The 22,703-nt window shown below is 35.6% G+C and overlaps 1 protein-coding gene across 2 annotated transcripts in view; it reads left to right on the top strand.

The window, feature by feature from the left end:
* ZFPM2 (zinc finger protein, FOG family member 2) overlaps positions 1-22,703 on the top strand; it is a 308,395-nt gene that overhangs the window by 63,349 nt on the left and 222,343 nt on the right. For both annotated transcript variants that reach the window (XM_063389408.1, XM_063389399.1), the window contains one exon: positions 9,979-10,080. In XM_063389408.1, the coding sequence (XP_063245478.1) occupies positions 9,979-10,080 (102 nt within the window). The remainder of the gene's footprint in view (positions 1-9,978; positions 10,081-22,703) is intronic.

The following is a 22,703-nucleotide window of genomic DNA, read 5'->3' as shown; positions in this document are numbered from 1 at the left end:
CTGAAAATGTTTTCTGTGTGTCCTCTTTTCCTCTGGAGTATGACTTTGTGTGCCTGTTTGCAACTGTGTAAATATTCCTTGCTTCTTTCATGTTACACATGTAGTGACTAACAATGTGCTTGCTATTTTCTGCTTCCGGATCAACAGTAGATTTATGCTTTCTTTTCTTTATTTTCTCCCCATTTTTTAACCAGAAACATTTTAATCAATATTTTTTTTCTTTTCAGTAATGGATTTCATGACAAATTTCAACCACTTGCTATAGCAAGTGGAAGTAGGATCAGCAGAAGGCAGCTATACCATAATCACTTTGAGCTCAATAAGGAGATCTTTACAGGCAACTTTGTTCTTATTTCTTAACAGGATTAAGAAGCTCAGCTCTTTAAATTCTTGCATATAACACTGACATTTCGAGGGTGTGTTTGGACCAAGGAGTTCAAAGAGAAGGAATAAAAAAGAAAAGCCAATATGACTTTGTTTTTTACCTTGCTGCAGGAGCAGTTTGTGCAAATCGCCTATAAGCTTATTGACCTGAATCTTTGACTCCTTGTTTTCTCTGGATTTGGCTGGAGTGTAGACACTGATAGAGCACTGATAGAGGTGATTGCACAGCCCTCGGCTTTGCTTGGCACCAGACACCCCCCCTCCCTGCGCCTGACATTATCTTTCCCTGGCAATACTTCCCTTCTGCTGGAGCTCATATTCCTTTAAATTTTTTAGATTATTTTAATTCATTGCATTTTATTTACGTAGACCTTCTGACTAAATGAGGATACATTAATTGGTTTTGGTAATCAGAGACAGAAGAGGGCATGTATCTATTTTCATCTCCTAGGATAACTAGAATATGCATAAGAACTCACAGCACTACTCCTTCCAAGAATGCAATAGTTACCTCTTACCGACTTGTCTGCATGCTTGTGACACTGTTGGATTCTCATTTTCCCCAAAGTAAGGGTTCCCTTATGTTTATCACATTCAGCTGAAACAACTTTAGAGGATGAGGCCGAGTGATCTTGTCACTGTCTACAGGTACGTGACAGGAGGCTGCAGTAGATGGGGTTCAGTCTCTTCTGCCATGCCTGCAGTGGGAGGGTGAGAGGCAGGAGAGATTCAGATTAAGATTAGATATTAGAAAAACATTTTTCACTGCCAGGCATTAGGGTGGGGCCTGGAATAGGTTGCCCAGGGAGATGGTGGAGTCACCATCCCTGATGGTGTTAAGAAGGTGTCTGGATCTGGCTCTGGGTGTTGTGGTTTAGGGTTTTAGGGGTTACAGTGACAGTGCTGGGTGGACAGCTGCACCCGATGATCTTAAAGGTCCCTTCCAACCCTGACGATTCTGTGATTCTAATCTTCCATACTTTTTGTCAGATGCTGAATGTGGACAAAAAAAGGAAGGGGATTCTCTGATAACAGCTTTTGAACAATGCTAAGTCAGAATTAGATTGGATCCTAGCAGGATGAAAGGAGATCTTTATGAAAGGAGATCTTTTTCATCTGAACATCAGCATTTGCCTTGTACTTTACCTCTTATGGTTTCTCATTCTTTCCTGCTACTGGAGCTCAGAGGATCATCTGTTTTCTTTCTAGAAAGGAAAAGAGATAATCTGAAAAGGTTGAAGTGATCTTTTTTCTTTTTCACCATTCACTAGAGAGCATGTAAAGGCTTCCAATACAAAAAGTACAAGATTGTATATTCTTTAATTTTTTTTTTTTATTTACTGCTAACCCATATTTAAACCTGTCAGGCCTTATTTTCAGTCCAGTTTAAACCTATGTAGGCATTAACTTCAACTTTAGTTGGATAAAGAAATTGATCTAAGTTAGACAAGCAAACCCTTCTGCTAATCCAGACATTAAATAATTTGTCATCAACTAGAAAATTATATCTCAAAAAGAAACTAGAAAGCTATGTTTCAAGAAATAAATACATAGATCCAAATAGAAAACATTATTTTAACCGTACAGAATTAAAAAGTGCAAGAAACACTTAAACAGCTTACTCAACTTTAAGCAGTTTATCAAAGCAACTTCAGCCTTTTCAGTCAGCACATTTTGGTTTTCTTAAGAACAATGGAGTTCTGAATTCTGTCTCAGCTATGGATAGAATTCATGAAGGGATTATTTGGTTACAACAAGTAGTGTAATGTCCTCTTTCTAGAAAGTCACAAAACTTGAACTTGGATTGACTTAAATTTGAGGTCAAATTTGAGAGAATTTGAATTGCAAATTAATAAGGGTAAATGTCTTTAAAACATGAAATGCAAAATGACAGATTTAACCTGTTCACATGTTCCTAGCTCATGTGTACTGTGCATCTGTTTCTAATTTTGTTTATAGTGAAAGTCCACTTTGTCTTCTTTTTTGTCTTATTTGGTGGCTCTGACACAAAAATCCTGAATACATTTGAAGAGTTCTAAGACATTACTGAAAAAATTCTTGTCCACCTAGACCCAGAAAGTAGATTTGCTCACAGTTTGTGTACTATATGGGTATATTTGCAGTAATTTAACTCTGAAAGGATCAGTAAAAATAAGTAAAGCAAATGCCACATTTATGTCATCATTGGATAAATATTAATAAGACAACTATTATTGCTGGATAGAGAAAAAGAAGCACGTATTTTTGACTACTAAGTCTTTTTCTTGGGTTTGACTCACAGAAGCCTAAACTGGTTTTGAAATCATGTGTAATAAAACATGTATGTGGGAACACACCTGTAATGATAGGGAATTGGCTGCTTTTGGTATTGAACCATCTGAAGTGTTGATTATTTCAAATAAAAACATCCAGTTGTTTTCAACAAAGTAAATTAAGGTTTCACTGTGTAGGAACAGATACCTATTGCTGCTATTTTTGTAGTCATATGTGGAAGTCACGTGAAAAGTGGATTCATAGATGATAATGATTTTAGCTGCAAAGTATAAAATGAGGTGGTTTTGGTTGGATGAGAATTCTTACAGGAGATTGAATATTTCTGCAATAGAGATGGAACAGAAATGTTATATAATTAAATTGAAATATGAAATTGCAGAAGAGCCTTCAAACTTAGAATTTGAAACTTGGTAGAATTTCTCTGAAGTAATCTCTGTTCTGCTGCAGGCTGGTTTAGAATCATGGATTGTTCATTTCCATTGAAATATCTTTGGAAAATTATATTAAGCAACAGTCTTTATTTGTGGCATGTAAATATCTTTTAAAATGTGCTTCTGCTGCTTTTCTAATCAAGTGCTTAGAGCTATGTAGTTTGAACCCCAGGCTAGTACTTGCATATGTCTAATAGAGTTCTTGTATTTGAAGTTTTAATGGGGAAAGATTGAAAAGATGCGAGACTTTTTTTCCTTTTTTAAAAAATTGATAGAAGCTCTTGAGTAGCCAGTGTTTAGAGTTTCTCCCTAAAAATTAGAATATATGTGTGTGCATTATATATATATATATATATATATATATATATATATATATATATATATATAAACCCATTAATAAAAAGAAAGTCAGGAATACAAATTAGAAAACACTTTCACTGTTCTGAAGGAAATATATTTGAATGAGTGATCCTTGTCTTGAAAGGACTTGAAAAGCAAACAGTGGCGATAATGAGAACATATCAAACATGTAGAGAAGGAGGAAGGCCAGACTCAGTCTAGATGAATGTGCTGCACAGCAGTGTCTCATCCCAGGAGAAAACTGCTGTAGCTGAAATGGTTAGAAATAATTGACACTGCTTTTAACATGATCACTGTGCTGAGATGTAATGTGTCAAGATGTCATTTTATTAAACAAAGTGGTGGTTTTATTAGAAACCAAAATAGTTTCATACCACTATTTTGGAGAGTTAAAGGCTTGCACATATGTGGACACTTGCCAACACTTGAATATTCACAGACCGATCCTAAAACTTAGGGAGACAATGCATTGTTTTTGAAACTTGCTGGACAAATAATTCTAGGAGTGCTTAAGGCAAATGGAAACATACAGTTATTTCAAATGAGGTTTGTCCCAGGAGAAATTAAGATTGTTAATCAGCATGACAGAAAACAATAATTGTTTGCAAAGAAACAAAGTATTGAGGTGATTAATATAATCTGAAATAAAATGTAGTAGATTAACTCGTTCGAGTGCTGGTCTCTTTCAGGTACGTTACCAAATCAATTATCTGAGAGCCAGATTTTGCTCATACTTTCTGTATTTGTAGAGTAGGATGTGTCTCTTGATTTTTATGGGCTTCACTGAAATGATTTCTGATATCTATGTCAGATGAATTGATAACAGTCTGGTAGTGATAGCACCAGATCTCTTCCTCTGTCTCTCTGGCCTTGCAAAGCTTGCAGTGTGAACCCATTTGCATGGCCCTGTACCCACTGTAGTTGTTTATCTTGTCCTCATATAATTTAGTAAATGTAACAAAGTATGGAAATGCCCCCTCCCATATTATTTAGTATCTTTATTCTCACAGTTCTGTTACCATTCCAAAAGCTTATATAATTATTTTTGCATTATTTTATACCCAGAATGATTTATATCTGCTGAAACCTGTATCGCCATTACAATTGTAGTTAAATATATATACATAGAATATTTTGAAAAGAGATGATCCACAGGAAGGTTAGTTAAGGCCTATTACATGTCACTGGTATTCTTAAGAATTTTGATAGTGTGTGCTGCTAAGAAGTAAGTTACATTGAATGAATTACATATTTGTATTTTAAGTTGTATATGGTTTATTTCAAAGTTACTGAGCATGGCTTTTGAAGAGAGATTCCTGGTAACAGTCCTCAGCTTACAGTGTGTTTCTTAGGATTCGAGAGCAGGATTATCAGTGTGTGTAAGCTCTGTTACTGGTTGCAGACATGGAGATAAAGGGAATAACAAAGGACAGTTTTTGATTGCTGATCTGTAGTTTCTAAAGCCCTGGCATCTAGTTCGTATGTGTAGTCTCAGAATCCTTGTTTGGTTGGATCTAGAATTACTGCCACTGTGGACTGTGGCGGAAAGGAGCAGACCCCCCCTCCCCTTTCAAAGCCAGTCACACTGGTCTGTCACCATCCATGAGGTTATGTCCTTGCCAAATGAAAGTCTACCCTAAGTCTTTGCATTGTATCTATTTTCTCTGTTGGCAATACAGAGTGATATAGGCTTTGCAACAATTTATTTCTGAACTGAATTATTATAATTGAGAAGTGATGTTTCATTCTGAACAGCTGTATGAGGATGTTAACAATTTAAGTTTACATTTATGCTGCCAGGAAGAGGGAAGACAAACTGAATTTCAAACTTTTATTGTTCTCTCACTCTAACGGAGGCTGCTGTGTTCTTTCTGTGACTGGTACAGTCCTTCACCCAAAGCTATTTTGTCTGATGATAAAACCATGAGTGTATGAAGCTTGCACGTTTTTCATCTCTTTTATGACCTTATCTTTTGTGAGCGGCTTCTGTGAAGGTATCCGAACTATAGGAAGCACCTGGTAAACATCCATGATATCTGTGCCGTGATAAGCAGTTGTGAACAAGAAAGTAGATCTGTCAGTTCTGAACTGTTCATTGTTAAAAATACTTTGTTGATGTAGCTGATGGCAAAATACATTATAGAGTGCCTAACATGGGCTATAACATTCCTAGTCAAGATAGTTCAATAGTTATATTGTACGAGACTTTCTGTAAGAGCCTAATACTGATAGGAACAACATGGATTAAAACAGCAGGATTGAGAAGAACTGCTAACCCATGTGCTTCTATAAAATACCACAACTACTTGTGGTACAAGCTGATTAAGTACAAATTGGGAAGTCTTTAATTTGTTAAAAAGATTAAAGTGAAATTACTTGTTAATATTCAAGTCTCTCTTTTCCTACTTGTCAGTGTTGTCAGAGAAGTTGGAGTTCTCTCTCTCGTGTTTCTGGTAATATGTTTCTTTTACAGTCTTAAGGTTTCCTGACCAATTTTACCGCCTTGAATTACAGTGAATTGTCTATTGGATAAACATCAGGCTATTTAAACCACATTAAAAAAACTTGAACTATTTCCAAAAACAACAGAAACAGTCAATGCTAGGGAGAAATTATAAGGTCAAGATGAAAATTCTATCCGCATTACACATAGAAGTTGTTTGAATAAGATGGGTTTTTTTTTCCTCTTAGTTAAGTAGTATTTTGTGTATTCAGCATTTCAGCATAAGTCAGAGATTTGTTTCCCCCAACTTTAGCTGACTAAAGATAGGTTCCTAGTCTAAGCTGTGTGTTTAAGAGGATGATTCATTTCAGCTGTCTCAGTCACCAAGAGGGGTCTCGTATCTCAGGCATCCTAGAATAGGAGGAATCACTCACAAGGTTTCTCTTTTCCCTGCCTATAAGAGTGTCTACGTAGGTAGTCTGGACCACCTGAACTTTCAGGCATCTAAGGTTAGAGGTGATGAGTTCTGCCAAAGTTACACAAAAGTGTAACTTTATTACCAAGTATAGAGAAATAGTGGAAACTCCAGTAGATTTGCTTGACTCATGGCTGAACATAGCTTAAAGGACAGAATTCACTTACCAGGCTTGGTTGCTAAGAAGCAACTGCTAAAACCTGCTTAAACAGAAGAGTACTTATCCTTTAACTTAAATACAAAGTAAGAAAAAGTGTGAGAAAACCCAAAATAATAGGATTAGAAAGGAATCAACAAGTCAGTAGCAAATGGGTAGTATATATAGGCAAAAAGGACTTGATTGGACTTGGAAGAAAGAAATAATTAATGTTCTGGATCCAGTTAAATGTCTACACCTGTAAACTGGAGAAAAATGTAATCAGTTCTAAAATAAATATAAAAAAATAATGATAATGAGACTGAAAGGTAGTCAGTGACTGAACAGAAAGAGTAAACAATGGAAAGAAATTCTGAAAGGAAATAAACTCCTTTGTGCTAAACAAAAGTTAGCTGCTAAAATAGCTTTAAGTATGGGGAAAAAAAATAAAAAAAGCTTGGGGGACCTTCTTTGTTATCAACTCCTCTACTAAGCCTCCTGTTGGCTTTTTAAAGTAACAGTGTCTACAGCACCAAATGGATTGTCTTGGTTGCCCATTTCAATCTCCCCTTGATGCTCAGCTGAGCCTGGGATAGACTTCACTGCCTGGTGGATTCGGAAGTTGACAGTGATGTACCATTTGTTGGTCTCACAAGCAGATTGGAGTAGTGTGGGGGAACAGCAGAAATCAGTGTGGTGATATTTCAGGTGTATAATGCATGCACTTGGAGCTGGGGATAATAAAAAATATCAATGGCAAGAATTAGGAACGCTTCTAGATGTAAAATAAAGTTTTCTTTAATGTAAATTCTCCACATTTTATCTACTCTACTTGCACAAGACATGCGTCAATTCATTAAAACTTGACTATAAAAACCATGCAACGCTGTACCTTCATGAAACGCTGAAAAGGCAAGTTAAGGGAAAGTTAAGTCATCTGCTAATATATGTTTCAGATTTTTCCTCGTCTTCCAAATACTTGGGAGTACTCCCAACTACCGTGTACTGTAGTTTTTGTCTCTTAGTTGTCCTTTTGCTTTCCAGTCAAATCTTTTCACTTAACTTTGTCCTCTTTTAATTCTAAGAGTTTCATTTGTTTATATTCTGGTTAGTTGCACTGACTGGAAGAATGCTGAAGTTTACAAGCTAACACCAGGTTGGTATATATTACAGCCTGGAAGAACTCAATACTTTGGAGGTTAAATTGTCCAATTATCTATGCTTCTTTTCTGTCTAAAAGAGCTACTGTTTCTAGAATTTGGTGTTACTGTTCTGGTTTAGTACATACAGCTCTGTTATATACAGTGGAAGAAAAACATTTGCATTCTATACAAAGAATATTCTAAGAACTGTCTGTGTTGGTAATACCTACTGAGTTAGAAAACAAGAATTGCCCTTGCTGTGAATTGCTTTCTAACATTTTTGAGAAAACCGGAGTTGATCATGCCATGTCTGAACTTAGGAAAAATTGCTTTTGTGTCTCTCCAATGAAAGACAAATTTTTACTTCTTTTGGTTGCTATGAATATAGAAAAATGAAGGTAAAATTGTCCAATAGGTTCTTCAGTCCACCCAAAGAAATCAGAGGTCTGATTACTACAAAGTAACTATGCAAATGCTAATTCAAAATAGGCTATTTGCTTAAAAAAATAAGATTGCTAAAACTGCTTAGCAGAAACTTGATAGCTTTTTCAGCACATGAGTATATTTAGAACATTCTTATGAAAGGTAACTTCAGATGGAACTGAAGCGTGTGAACTTTAAATACTTGGCTACAGTTGCACAGTCAATTTAACACAAAAACTATACTAGGTATTTGTGTTGTATTCAAGTTTTATTTTACACACTACATGTGCATATGAATATTCTGGACTATGTTTTTAGTACCACAGGTTCACTGAACTATAGTTTGTAATCAAACTCTGGAGTGATTATAGTATTGTGTTTGTGTGACTAGTAGTTTGTCAGGCTCTTAGACTTCAGATTTGAAAAACTGTGTTTTATGAATGCGAGGAAGAATGTATTATTACAAGATGTTACGTGTGCACATGAAGTTAATACTTTATGGTGTTTGTATATAATCATGTACTTGAAAATTCTGGGTCACAATCTTATCTGGTATAAATATAGCTCCAGTGATAACGTATGGGGATCTGGCATAGTTTGTTGTAATCACATTTCTTTACCTATGTTGCTAATTAAAGCTTTTGTTATCATGAGTGGGAAAAAAATTACAAGTTACTGCTTAATTGCTGTGCTTTTTGCTCCTTCTTGGTCTCCTGTTGTTAAATCAACAAAAGGTCTGATTTTTCAGTTAGTAAAATACACAGTATTTTTTTTTCTAGTGCTGTCACTTTTTTTGTGGGAGATCATTTTCTAACAAGTGTCCTTCAAGTTTGATAAAAAAAATCAACCATAGTCAGTCCTATTTGACTGAAGTAGTTAATTGCGTAGTTTTTTCTTTCAGTTCTTCTTAGTGTCTTCCTATGCATGAGTTTCTTGGATGGGTTAGTATTAAAAAAATAAATCTACAAATGAGTAAAATCCAAACCTGGAAAAGCCTTTAGAGATGTCATGTAATGTGTTACTGTGGCCAGAGTGCTTTGTGTTAGTATCTGAACACCTAATCTTCAATATAGGTTTCATAGTGGTTATTTCAAACTATTTAGGTGTGGGGCTTGCTTACCTGAAAACTTGACTTTTAACAAGCAGTTCTTCAAGTAAAAAATTAAATGGTCATGTCTAAAAATTTAACCCTATCTTAATTTTCTGTATGTCCTGTATGTGACCTTGTAGTGGGTAGTAAAGGAAGGCAGACAGACATTTTCAGGTACTTCTGGATGGTGAAAATCCAAAAAATTCATCAGAAATGTTGCATTTCTTTAAATAAAGCTTGATAGGGAGAAAATTACTTTAGAGACCTGCTGGTATATTATGACTTTAAGGGCAAATTCCTTAAATGATGAAATACCATGGATTAGCTTTTTACTAGCTGTGTGAAAAACCAAAATGTTTAGTGGACCATATTTTTGTTCTGAGTGTCATTTATCTGCAATGCATAAGAAGCATTGAGGTGTCAGTTCAAGAAAACCCCTAACTGAAAGTGCACGTTCCTGGGGGTCACGAGCTGATTTCTTTCTCTTCTTTGCACATACAGACTCAGTGACTTAATGTACTTTGCTTTACAGAATTAGGTGCAAGTTTTGATTCTGTTTTTTTAAGCATATGGAGTAAACACTGTTTTCCAAGGTTTTCTCTCTGTGGGACTGGAAGTACTGGATACTCCCGGCTTCTCTGAGTCAGTGGGAACTCACAAATGTTTACATGTCTAATATTTTTTTTAATTTTCTCTCTGTTTATAGACATGGATATGTTTTCACTTAGGCATGTAAGCAGTTGTTTGGATATTATAGGAGCTTTGCTTGGAAGTTACTATTGGAATATGTCAATGCTGTATTTTTTTGATGTTTTTTCAGGCAATGAAGAAGGCATCCAGGAGGCAGCAGAGTCTGATGGTGATGCAAGGTCAGAGAAACCAGGGCAGCTTGCTGTGGAGACTGAAGATTGGGATGGGCCAGGTAGGGAAAATCAACTGAAAGCCAAGAGAAATTTTTTGAACTAGACTTCAGTATTCGTTAATTGCATTATTTTAGTAGATTATTATGCTTTGCATTTATTTTTAATGGACTGTCTCTTTTATGATCCTTTGGGTTCCAGGATATTGACAGGTAAGTACTAAGATGAAGTTCTTGAGTAAAAACATGGCATTTGTTATACCATTTTGTAAATTGTTCAACATAAAATGCCTTATGTACTTGCTTGACATAAAAGAAAAATGTTCTTGCTGCTTAGAATTTTAGGATTAAAATCTCTCAGTAAGTTCTTTTTTCTATAATTGAATTAAGGGAGAAGCACTTCTGCTCTGTTTTCTGAGGTCAGAAGACCACTCAGATGCTTTGGTCTCTTCTCAAGCTTTGTGCCAACATTTAGCAACATGTTTACCTTAACAAATAGGTATGATGTCTACTAACATTTTCAAGGAGCTTTTTTTTTACCTGTTTGAGCCTGATAGAAATCATGTAGCACACCAGGTCATTGGTTTCAGTGGAAAAAGAGATCAGACTGCAGTCAATGAAGCGTTAGAACTTCGCATTAAAAGGTAACATTTTCTGTAAGTGAAGATGGTACAAGCATAACATCGCTAAGATGTAATGGTAATATGGCAATACTTTCAAGTATCTGTTCAATATAAATATGTAAAACCTCTCTTGTACTGTAAAAGTACCTAAGGCAAAGGGGTAAATTGTATTTCTCAATTAGGCGATTCTGCAGTTGAATGCAATGTTTTCATGGGCATGGACTTGGGAATAGGCCTTAAAAATCCATTATATTGACCATAATTTAATAAAACTGTTGCAAAATGTGCATCTGAAGCCAAACATGCTCTAGCAATAGCTGTATCTCTTACGGAAATTTTCCCTCAAAAGGATGAGCACATCAGAAGAGAGTTCTAGAACTGTTCTATCAATAATTTATAATGCAGTAATAATATTTCATTAGAAAAATTCCTATATTTCAATCACATTTTCATCCTTGCTTGATTTTGCAAATTACTGTATGCTCTTCATGAAGAGAAGAACAAAACTAATGGCAATTTACTGAAACCAGTAGCTGGAAAATACAATGCAAACAAAAATGAAGACATAGTATATCTAATTATTATGATTTCATTTAAAATGTTTTTCATGATAATACACAAAGAACTTGATATTCTATATAAAGCACTGTACTGTTATATGACAACAAGGTTTAGTATTATGCTACTAATACAAGTAAAATAATGCAAAATAGATATGTGGATGTAGCACAATGGGCTTTTCTAGCTGCATAGGGGATTTAAAGGCTTTCAGTATTTACCATATGACTTGTTTTTAATTTCATCATAAATAAAGTCTACCTGAAATTTGTAGTTTTTTATTGCATTTTTAAGTGTTTTTCAGCATAGTTGAATTTGCTTTTTGTGGGCTGTTACTGCTTTTTATATGTGCTGCCTTATTCAGAAGTTTCTGAGATCTTTTTGACACTGTGGAGTAAAAGTTTCATTTTGTTGGGAAAAAATCAGTTAAACACTAGGATGAGTGTACTTCTTGTAAGATTTATTGATAGCTTTGACATGGGATAAGATGGAAATCAAAGCTGAATGTTGGAAAATTCCTTTTGATTTCTGAAAAGTGATGACTACCAGTACCAGGATCTATATTTTATTTAAATATTGATTCTTTACAAGGGTATAATACATATAATAAAAGAAATGGATATATACCACATCCCATAGTCTCCATCACACATGAAATGAAGTTGGTTGCTATTGACATGGAAAAAGAAGCAATCAACAGAAGGTCATTTTCAACCATGCAGTACAAATATAACATATTTCAGTTTTTTGGAAAGAACCAGAACAACAAAGCATGAAATATTCTGCTTATTTAGGAACACATTTTAGCACAGCACAAACAGAGCCATTGAAAACTTTGATTCAACCAATTTGCCCACTGTCAGTAGAGGCACAACCTCAAAGGGCAGATGATCACACGTTTTTTGTTATCTGAGCTGTCTCTGGTCTCCTTACCTTCCCTGGTAAGCAAAGTTCCATCTCTAAGAGGTGGAACCTCTCAGAATCCAACAACCGTGTTCTGCATGATACCAGTTGCTGTCAACTGATATTGTGAACTGTGAAAACTCAGGAATTTATATAAATAGTAGAGCTGTTTTGGTATTTTAATAATTTATATCTTTTTTTAGCACTAAGGGAACATATTGTGACTTTCAGAGCAAGTACTTGCCAAGAACTGAAAAATTAAGCTTCTGAAATTAATTAGAGTTTTATTTTGTTTGAAATTTGAATTGTTAAGTGACTCACATGCATTCTTAAGTCTTCAAAATTAGAATATTTTTTGTGTAGAAATTAAATGTGCTGTAGCTTCAAAGAGTTTCTGCTGAAGCAATATTTCAGATCAGTCTTGTGACCTTCATTGACCATCAAGGAATTTCAGATGCCTATTCTGTGTATCCACTTTGAGAGTTACCTGAATGTTTTTCAACTACCCTCACTGTTCTTCAGTTTTTAAAAATTCCTGTTCAGTAAAACTGCTCTGAAATAATGGAAACTTAGGTCAATAGATTGTATATGAACACACAGTGAAGGACCTGATCCTTATTCTGTTCTAGCCAACAGAATAAGTCCAAGCAAAAGTCCAAGGAATAGAAAGCAAGAACAGCAAGACTGGATTTACATGCATTTTATGTAAAAAGACTTATTTTTTAAATGTGGAAGCAGAGGTCATTTTATGGCCTTATGTCTCCTGTTTGCCTGGTACATGGGGTTACATAGTTCTGTAGCTTTGTGTTCTTGTTACAATGTCAATGCACGTGAGGGCAATGCTTTAAGACACAATAAACAGGAAGATCTACAAGGCTTCTACAGATCACCCATCATATTAGAGAATATGATCATTCTGGTTTCTGCAGAATGTATGTTTCATGCTTCCATAGCAGGAGTTCCTTAAAATCTCTGAAAATTTTAGATACTGGGCACCTCAAATAAAATGTTGTTAAGTCAAATATAAGAAAATTACATATTCTATGGCATCTTGAAAGAGAAATTGTTTACAGATTTGCAAGTGAATGCTTGTTCATCATTATCCAGTGGTCATGCTTGCAGTAGTAGATACAAGTTCAGTCTACCATACTTGTCGTTATAAAAGACAGCAAATATAGAACTCCATGAAAAAGGAGAAAAGGTGTGAAACAAAAGTATGAATTATAACTTAAGAACAATTTTTAGACTTTCCAAAAGCTATAATGAAAATAAAGGCAATGTTGATATTACCTAAAAGATAATTTTTGAAAAAAACAAACCAGAAAAATCCAAGTGGATGTAAGCAGATGCTAGGAACTGTAATACAAAGCTAAAAGGAAAGAAAAAAAGAGAGGAAAAAAAAGCCCCTAAAAATCTATCAGTAGCTTCCATAATATCAGTGAGATGACATTTTAAAATGTGGTAAGAAAAAAATAATTAGAAGATTGGTATTGATCTATTACAAGTCATGACTCAATAGTTAGAGGGGCCAGGTAAAAAGGTAAAGTAATTATTTCTAGTCTGCTTAAAATATTTGTGCTGGAAAGCCTATTTAATTGTATGTGGTGGCTGTACTTCTGTACTAGCTAATTTAAGCAGTCTGATGGTTCGAATTTAAATTTTTTAGGAGCTCAATGACCCAGCTTTAGTGATCGATTTCAGTTCCAAAAACCTTTTGACATGATTTCTTAAATGTGTTCAAAACCAGTAAAAGTTGGTGTGGGTAGTGACAGACTTGTCCACACAGCAGTGGTCCCACTGGAAATAAGGGGATAAGTACTCAAAGATGCTTTTTTTAAGAGGGGGTTAGTAGGAATGCCAAGCTGTACAGGCTTAGAAAAAATATGTCTTGTAAAACCAACATAATATGTAATGTGAGCTAAAGTATATTTAGTTATTTGCAATATGTTTAAAATTTTAAATAATGTTGAATAATGGGTAGACATTGCTATTGGCAGACCTAAATAACTTGCCATGTTAGAAATATTCCAGTTTCAGAGTAATTAAAGTTATATGCTTATGAGAAGGTAAATAAGTATTTTTATAGAATTATTACAGTTATAAAAGACCTATAGGAGCATCAGAAAGTAGGGTCTCTGAAAAAGTCTTGAGATTTAGTGAACTAAGGTTGAGCCCAAAAAGCCCAAAGAGAGGGTTCTGGCTAAAGGGTATGTTTGGCTTCTCAGGTGACTTTGCTTGTCTGGTCAGCAGTCTTGTTTGATGTTGAAACTGGGTTCTGTGTCCTGTGGTCACATTTCAACAATGATGTTAAAATTTGTAACAGGTTTAGAGAAGAGCCACTAAAAAGTTGAAAAGACTGTTATTATGGAAAAGTCTAGGTCCTTTCCCTATTTGTTTTACCAAAGATATATTAAAGTTATATTGAAGGACAATCTGATTGCAAACTACTTTAAATTCAGAGTGAAAATCTGATAACAATGGGCACCTCTTTCTAGCAAAGTATCAGAAGATTAAATGGATGTTGAAGCTCCACAGTTTCAGACACCAAGAATGGATTTTAGTGCTTAAAAAGTCATTATTGAAATGTTTTATGAAAAGTCACTTATCTGTCATTAGAAATATTTGCATTCAGGATGAGGTGCTTTCCTAAAGAACATGATCAAGTTCTGTGGTAACCGCTGGACTTTTAAAATGAGATAGATTTCACTTGGGCAGAAATTACACTGACTGACCATGATAGTTCCTTGTAACTAAAATGAAATTAATAAATGAGTATACTGTCTATTGCTTTTATAAATATTGTACTATTTGGGTGCATTTATAATGAATAAGTACAAGCAGGCCTCATATAAGCAATTCCCAATTTTTATTTCTTCAATAACTGTTCACTAAAACTGTGTTAAGAATGATAACTTCTTGTGCTTTTCTCTATTCTGTATTTCTCAATTACTCTGTAGTAATAAAACAAAAGAGTAGACTTGAAGACAACATATACAGATCTGTAACATGGAAGGGAATGGTTTTTCCCTGTTGACAGATGGGACAAAATTTTCTAGTACTGTCTAAACTAAAATGTTTTTCCAAATCCAGTGCACCATCCTGTGCGCTCCATTCTTTTCCTTCCTGCAATTCCAACAAACAATGAATGCTTCAGCCATCAGTAAAGTTGTATCTGGCTTTTAAGGCAGAGAAACATTGCTACCAGTTGAGGAACTGAATATAGGGCATTTCCAAAGGTGAAATTAATGGCACTCACAAAAGACTTGGTTCTAAGGAAGAATTGGATCTCTTCCTTATATGAGCTGTTACTTTTATAGTCATAAGGGTGCATCGTTTTCTTATAGAATGTGCTGATTTTGAGAATGGGATAGCTTAAAAGTCAGTCTCAGAAGTTCTTTTGAATTGTACCTGAATTCTGCTTACAAAATGAGAAAATATGATTTTTCCACATGTCCAAAATGAGAAAAAAAAAACCAACCAAAAAAAGAAAAAAACAAAAGAAAAGCCGAACACACAGTGTAAAATAAGACCTAAAACCCTTATTGGTATTTCATGGTGATTTTTCATGTATTGTTTGTCTTCATCTCCACATAAAGGGAAAGTTTTCCAAGTGTACAGTTCTGCCTTCAGTAAATCAACAGGACTTCTGCTATTGGCAGTGGTAAATCAGAATGAAGTTGCAAATCATGTTACTCATTTCAGCAGACTCATCATCGCTCATACACATGTATCAGAAAAAAGTATTAAAGATAGCTAAATATAGCACATTATTGTTTCTTTTAATTACTCTTACAGGTTGGTGTTTTTCTTAAAATGTATCAGAAATTTTAAGAGAAATAGTAGAGTGGAAATAGCACTTCAAAATGATGTAGCATTGAGCTATGCTGCTGTTACTATTCAATAAAAGTAGAAACAGGCTTTCATATGAATTCTGGTGTGTTGCTTTAGTGAGTTGCGGATTAGAAAATTGTAGTGAACATTGGGCATGGCAGATTCACATTTTTACCTGCTATGAAAGGTAGTTTGAAAAGCTTTTCTATATAGATTTCCTGTAGCCATTCATAAGAATCACTGCAAATATATATTGATTGTAGGGTTTACTCTGCATTATTTAGTAGTACTATAAAAAGCTTGGGTTACATAGCAAAGCTGTATAATATAGAGTGGTTTGTAGACCACTGCAAGATGGAAATAGACATTAATGATAGCCTTCCCCCTCCCCCCCTGCCCTTTTACTTCTTTTTCTTTTTTCTTCCTTTTTAAACCAGTCCTAAGAAGGACTTGGAGATTACTGTCCTGATTTTGTTTCCTTTTTGATTGGGGAAATGTGGTAGATTTAAGATCTTGGAAATGCTATTTGATGTAAATTAACAAAAATCCATGAAACATAGTTAACCATAGATATAGTCTGACAGTAAGAAGAATATTGTGAAGAAGCAGAGGAAATCATAGAACGACTGTGTGTTACTCTGACAGTGAATCGGTATTATCTCTGCTATCAGATAATGCAGTTATCATTAATTTTCACATTTGCATTTCAATCTTTGGAAGGAAATGACTCTTGCCGGATGAAGATAAGAGCTCTGTACCACTATAATGAACCATCATTTTATCCTGATGCTTTGTATCCATATGAAAATGAGGCTGGGTGGTGTGGTATGTGAGGAGGGGGTGGGGGGGGGTCACAGAAACATTATAACAAAATGTCAAAAATCACCACAGACTTTTGGAACCCTTAATGAAACAAGAGGCAGTCTAAATAAATCTTCTTTAGTGAAGTGGATATTGGATTAAAAGCAGAGAGTTGGGCTCCCAGGCTCCAGGGGTTTGGAGGGAACCTTATTGAAGCAGGGAAGGATTTCTCTGGATCTTGATCTGGTTTCCATCAACAATTTGGAACTAGGAGGGGGCCATTTGGACATAGAATAACAAAAGTAAGGGTCTAACAGTCATCGAGTTAACCTTTGCACTGCAGGTCTTGTTTTGACACTTGAATTCTGTTAAGGGAGGTGCAAATGCTCGTGGACTGCTGTCTTGTGGTTTGCGTTATGGTACTGGTGCTGTTTTAAGGAGTTACCACACCTGTGCATTAAATGCAGGATTTTGAATAATTATCAGTCTTGATTGCAAGAACTGGTATTTAAATATGTGGTTTTTAAAAAATAATTTTTAGTGTGCACCCTGGCACCATTTATAGGAGCACCAGGATGTCAATCTTGCTGTGACCAGCTGGGGTTGCTGGATTATTCTGTGACAGCTGCTTCCTCTGCAGACCTTTCTCTGGGTCTCAAATCTAACTTTTTACGTGATGAGAGTATTTGCTTCATAATGAGAAGGTGCAGGTCTAAGAAGGGGAAGGAAAAATATGCTGCTTCTGTGTTAATATATTCAGTAGTGACAGAACTGGAGTAGGAAATAAGTGTTAAAATGGTCCCTGACATGATTTTGGTTGAGGCCAGCAGGCACTCTTCCCAAGTAGATCCCAAGGTGCAGAAGCTGAAGCATTTCAGGAAATGTTCTCCAGAGGTAGTTTGTGTGGTGGCACCTGATTAAAGGCTAAGGAAGCTCCCAGCAAGTAACCGTGGCTGTACGTGTCCTCCACGCCCGGAGCTGTTCTCTGCCACAGGTAATGAAGCCTTTATTTACATTTGACATACTTAGTGCAGAGGTTGTCTGTTGTTCAAGGCAGTTGATACTGTTGGTGAACTGCTCTCTGCAGGGGCCTGAAGGATGAGAATGTGAGAGTGGCTGGGTCAATTCACATGGAAGGAGCAACCAAACCTTTGCTGTCGTCTTTCCCATGAGCAGTTTTGACTTTTCTAGGAAAGAGGCTGTTGTATGACCTACGCTGAGCATGTGTAGTAGATGGGGAGAAATTTCTCTTATGGTCACACCTGACAAAATTAAATTCTGCCCTTTAGCCAGAAATAGTGGTCACCAAAGCTTGAAGAGAAAATTGAGGTGTAAAATAATTACTCAAAATTCATAAGAATAGGCAGTAATAAATTTTGAAAACTGAGACATATTTCTTGTTATGATGTCACTCGCTGTAGGTGACTTCTGTAGTATGCCTTTCATGATGAGAGATCCAAATATTGTAGGATTCTGTAAACCTGGAGACATGGATTGTCTCATTTGACTTGCAACCTAAAATATCAAAACCCAATGACGTCATCACTGAATACTGGAGCTCTTGTCAAGCATTCCAACTATTTTCTCAATTGAAATGCCATTTCCTTATAATTATATTATTAGCATCATGTTCTATATGATATATTGTATATTGATATTATTAATATATGGTTGTTATTGTTAACATATATATGTGAATTTTAATTTAAAATCAGTTGCTATAGAAATTAGCCTAGTTTAGAAGTAAAATCTTTTATATACAGTTCACACGTTGAGAACTTCAATTTTTTAAACAGTTAACCTTTTAGAATATTTTCATACTCAAAACTTCATTTTATCCAAGTCCAAACACTTCAAAAAAGTGAAACTACCTAGAACCTTAAAATCTATAAGTTGGTTTTTTTTAATGGCATTCCATTCATTTACTATTTCTGGTTCTTTATTTACCCATTTGTGAAATATTTATTTGACATAGCAAGATCTTTGATTTTCAGTGTGTTAGGTGCAAATTGCTCTTTGGAGACCATCTTGATCTTCAGGTGGGCGAGTTTCTGGATTATGATCATGGTTTCGAAGTGAAAGTCCCTAATTTAGTGCCCCTCCCTCCCCAACGTTTGCTCTTCCCCCCCTCCAGTGGGAGATACAAAAGGCAGAGATTATGCCTTGAGCAAAAACTAGTAGGAACAGCAATGAGATAAAAAAATCAACAGTTCCAGTGACAATCCTAATAACAACAGTGCATGTCAGAGAGGGTGTTTTACATGGAAAATGCTCATCAATGCAGCGCAACCCTGAGACAAAGAGCAAAACAGCTGGCACAGCCTCCATGTGCTACCTTTTCTTCCCAACCACAAGCCGCACCCCTCCTTCCTGGAAGCAAGGATCCCTTACTTCCACCCCCAGTGACGATGTGCATGATATAGAATAACAACATGGACACACACACAGCTCCAGACTGCAGAATTATCCCTGGCTTTGGCCAAAACTAGGACAACTAGGTAGGCTTGAAAATGATCCAGTGTCTTCCTAAATTTTTTGTACTTCCGTACATCCAGCATGAGAACACTGGCCTGACTTTGAAAGTCATTGAACTTCGAATGAAAGGTGATACATATTTGAAACGTGTTCTATTTTGATTGGCATTTATGTTTCAAGCACAAAAGACTTCTTGTTCTCTGAAAAAAGTTGATAGCTGGGCAAAGTGTGTGCAAGGGAAGAATCATCAGATTCACTATGTGCTTCACTTTGGACATGATACACTGTATAGTGGATATTATGTAAAGTACAAATCCCCGTAGGTCAGGCAGTGAAGGACTCCCTAGTCTGAAATTCTGCAGGGAATCGATGAACATCTGCATTACAATACATTGTTTCTTGTGGCTTCATCACCAAGGGAGCTGCAGAGGCTGGCAGAAAGCTTTGCACTTTTCAGCTGTCTCCATTGTAGTTTGGCCATAAAGGCAATATGAGACCCTGGTAGTTGCAGAGGACTGGGAAGCAGTGTCTGGTTTTGGAAGCAGATAGGGTGAGAATCAAAAGGAGTATTGTAATCAGTCCACAAGTATTTTGTTCTTTGTTGTGTTTTTCCTGTTAATTCAGCTAAGATGATTACATTCAGAGTACTGCATGACAGCACTGGCTCAAACAATTGAAGAATGGATGTGTTAATTTATTGAGCCATATGTGCAGCACAGCATTATTTAATGCACTTAAGGTGTAGTCCAGTGATTGGATACAAACACCTACTGAGAGATGTTAGTGACTTTATTTCTTAAATTGGCAGGTTTCAGTGATGAATTCTGTGTTTAGCAGTTCATTGAAGAAAATATTTTGATTTTCAAAGTACAGTGTCCTTCTAAACTTTCAAAAGCTGCTTTATTTGCTCTCTCTTAAGACACCGTAAGATAAAAGTTTGAATATAAATAAAACAACAAAAAAATTATCACCAGGAACCGTTGTACGTCCTTTCAGAAGAACTAACTTTTGCTGAGAGTAAGAAATTTAATGTGATGTTTGATCCTGTAGTTATTCTCAAAATTACACAGTTGAGGATGCTTCAGAGTGAGAAAAGGAAACTGGATGTTGTGGTCATGGAATGAAGGGCAAAGTCCTTTCTCAACTGTGACCTTGACTTTCTGTGTTTAGCTCTGTGAGACCAGCTTAGCACACATTTGAGTTTAGGTTTAATTACCACATTTCATTTTTAGGGTGCTTTACCACTGCATTCTCAAAAGGAGGATATGAAATGAACAGTAGATCCTAATTTCTCTCCCTGATTTGGGCTTCAGAAAAATGTGCAAATGATATTTGTAAAGTGCATTAGCGGTCGTCATACAGAAATGCTGCAGTAAACTCTTTTATGTGGACACTTAGCACTTAATCATCAACATGGCAGAAGTAAGAATGGCTGTCTTAATAGCTTCAGGCCTCATTTTGGTCCAATTACAGAATGTGTAGTTCTTTAAGCATGTTCTAATAGAATCTGAGAAACCCCAAAATCAAATATTCAGAAGTGTGGTCCAGGGTGAAAACTAGTAAGATATTTGGGTAGGTGGAAGTAATAATGATTAAAGCTGTGTTTGGAAAGCTGTAACTCTTAGTTTTTCCTGCAGTCAGCTGATTACCTTAGACATTCTAAAATAGCTGTGTAGAGGACATTTTGTTCCTACTCCCCTCTCCCCTGACAAAGATTCCAGTGTTATGAATGTGCTCTTTAATTATCAGGGTCAATTCCAAAAACTATTTTTAATCTATAGCATATTAATAGGGAAGATGCTTGCATATGCCTGTTTTGGTAGTGTGGGCAGCCAGTCCAGTGTATACATTGCATCTAATCTGATATATTCCAGAAAAAGTCAGTCAAATTGTCCCATCATAGCTCACCCCTTTGTGTCTGAGGACTTTTAAGCTGTGTATTCAAGGTGAAAACCTTGAGCAGCTGACTTCATAACATGTTTTCGGGGATTACAGGTAGAAAAACTTCATAATATCTTATGTAACTTTGTTTTAAGTAAATATTGCAAGATTACACATTGCCTTATTTATTTTGTAAAACAATATTTTCTTATATATTTTAAAGACTGGGGATAAAGCTTTAAAAATCATATTTTAGTGAGAAAAATACTTGGGGTGGGCTCCTTCACGTCTTTGCTGCTTGGATTTTATGGCAGTATAATTGTGTTGATTTAAAGGATGCTTCATCAGCATAAACCCCCAATGATGGACTTTGGATAATACAGAACAATAATATAACGTATACAGTAGGAACATACTGTTCCAGAGTGTCTTGTGTGTGCGTTTTGGGCTGGGTGGTTCAGCCCAGGAGACTGAATTTCAAATTACATCATTGTATGAAAAAAACCCTTCATTAAGTTATCTGAACTTTGATTCTTATAGTGTGGTGCCAAAATTACTAATCAGTTCATAAATCTTTGGCTTGCATATATAAATAGATACTAGTTCTCATTAAAAAAAAACAATGAAGAATGTCTGGAAAGCACTCATGATATGCATCCTTTCAGTTTTCTTAAGTTGACCACAGTCCAATTTTCAGGGCTTGTGTAATGCAACATTTAAAATGCTTCATATAATTTGTTGATATATGATAAAGTAGGTATAATACTAAAATTTTTTACTTAATACTTTCACTGTATTGATTTCTACTTTGTTATTTTTATTGACTTATTCTAAGGGAAAAAAAATTCCCCAATTGCAGAACTTCTCAGCATTTGATGCTGACTTTTTTTCAAAGTTTTGTATTGGATGTCAACTTTTCATGGAACTTTTCTTTAGGAGATGCTCTCTAATTATGTGACTATTTCTAGCAGCTAATAAAGAAAAAAAACCTGCAATGAAACAACATATTTTGGTGTGTTGCATTCCGATAAGAGCTATCATTTAGTTTAATTACTATATCTGTAACACTCTAGCCATCAAATTTTGAGTGTCTTCCAAGGAAATTATTTTCTCTCATCTTGTCCTGCTAGTCATTATTTTAATAGTTGCAACTTACTTGGGTTTTTTTTCTATATTGTCATGCTGCAGTGTGTGAGTCATCGAAGAACGGTGTGATAAGGTAATTGACGGGGATGTAGGGCTTCAGTGGTATAAATGTGCCAGAAGACATCTTCAGACACCCTGGAGAAGTGTCCTTGCATATTGCTATGGTACCTTTAGATGTGTTACCTGCAAAGCAGTGGCCAGTCAGGAGTGTTGGAGTCTTTTCTACATGATGCATAAAGTAAGCTTCAGGTTTCTTTTATGCATTTCTGTAGGGATGCATCTGACTACTGAGAATTCAATCTCCTTGGATTCTGCCTCTTGTCAATGCATCCTGCAATGGCATATGTGTATTGACAATCGTGATGTAATAGATTAGTTGCTCAACTGATTCATTGGTCTCACATTGTTCAGTGTTCTGTATACTGGGAAGCTCAGTCAAGAAATTAAATACTCCAATAGTAGTAAGAA

The sequence above is a fragment of the Prinia subflava genome, chromosome 1 (genome assembly GCF_021018805.1).
Source record: "Prinia subflava isolate CZ2003 ecotype Zambia chromosome 1, Cam_Psub_1.2, whole genome shotgun sequence".
NCBI lineage: Eukaryota > Metazoa > Chordata > Aves > Passeriformes > Cisticolidae > Prinia > Prinia subflava.
This window is presented reverse-complemented; position numbering and strand designations above follow the sequence as displayed.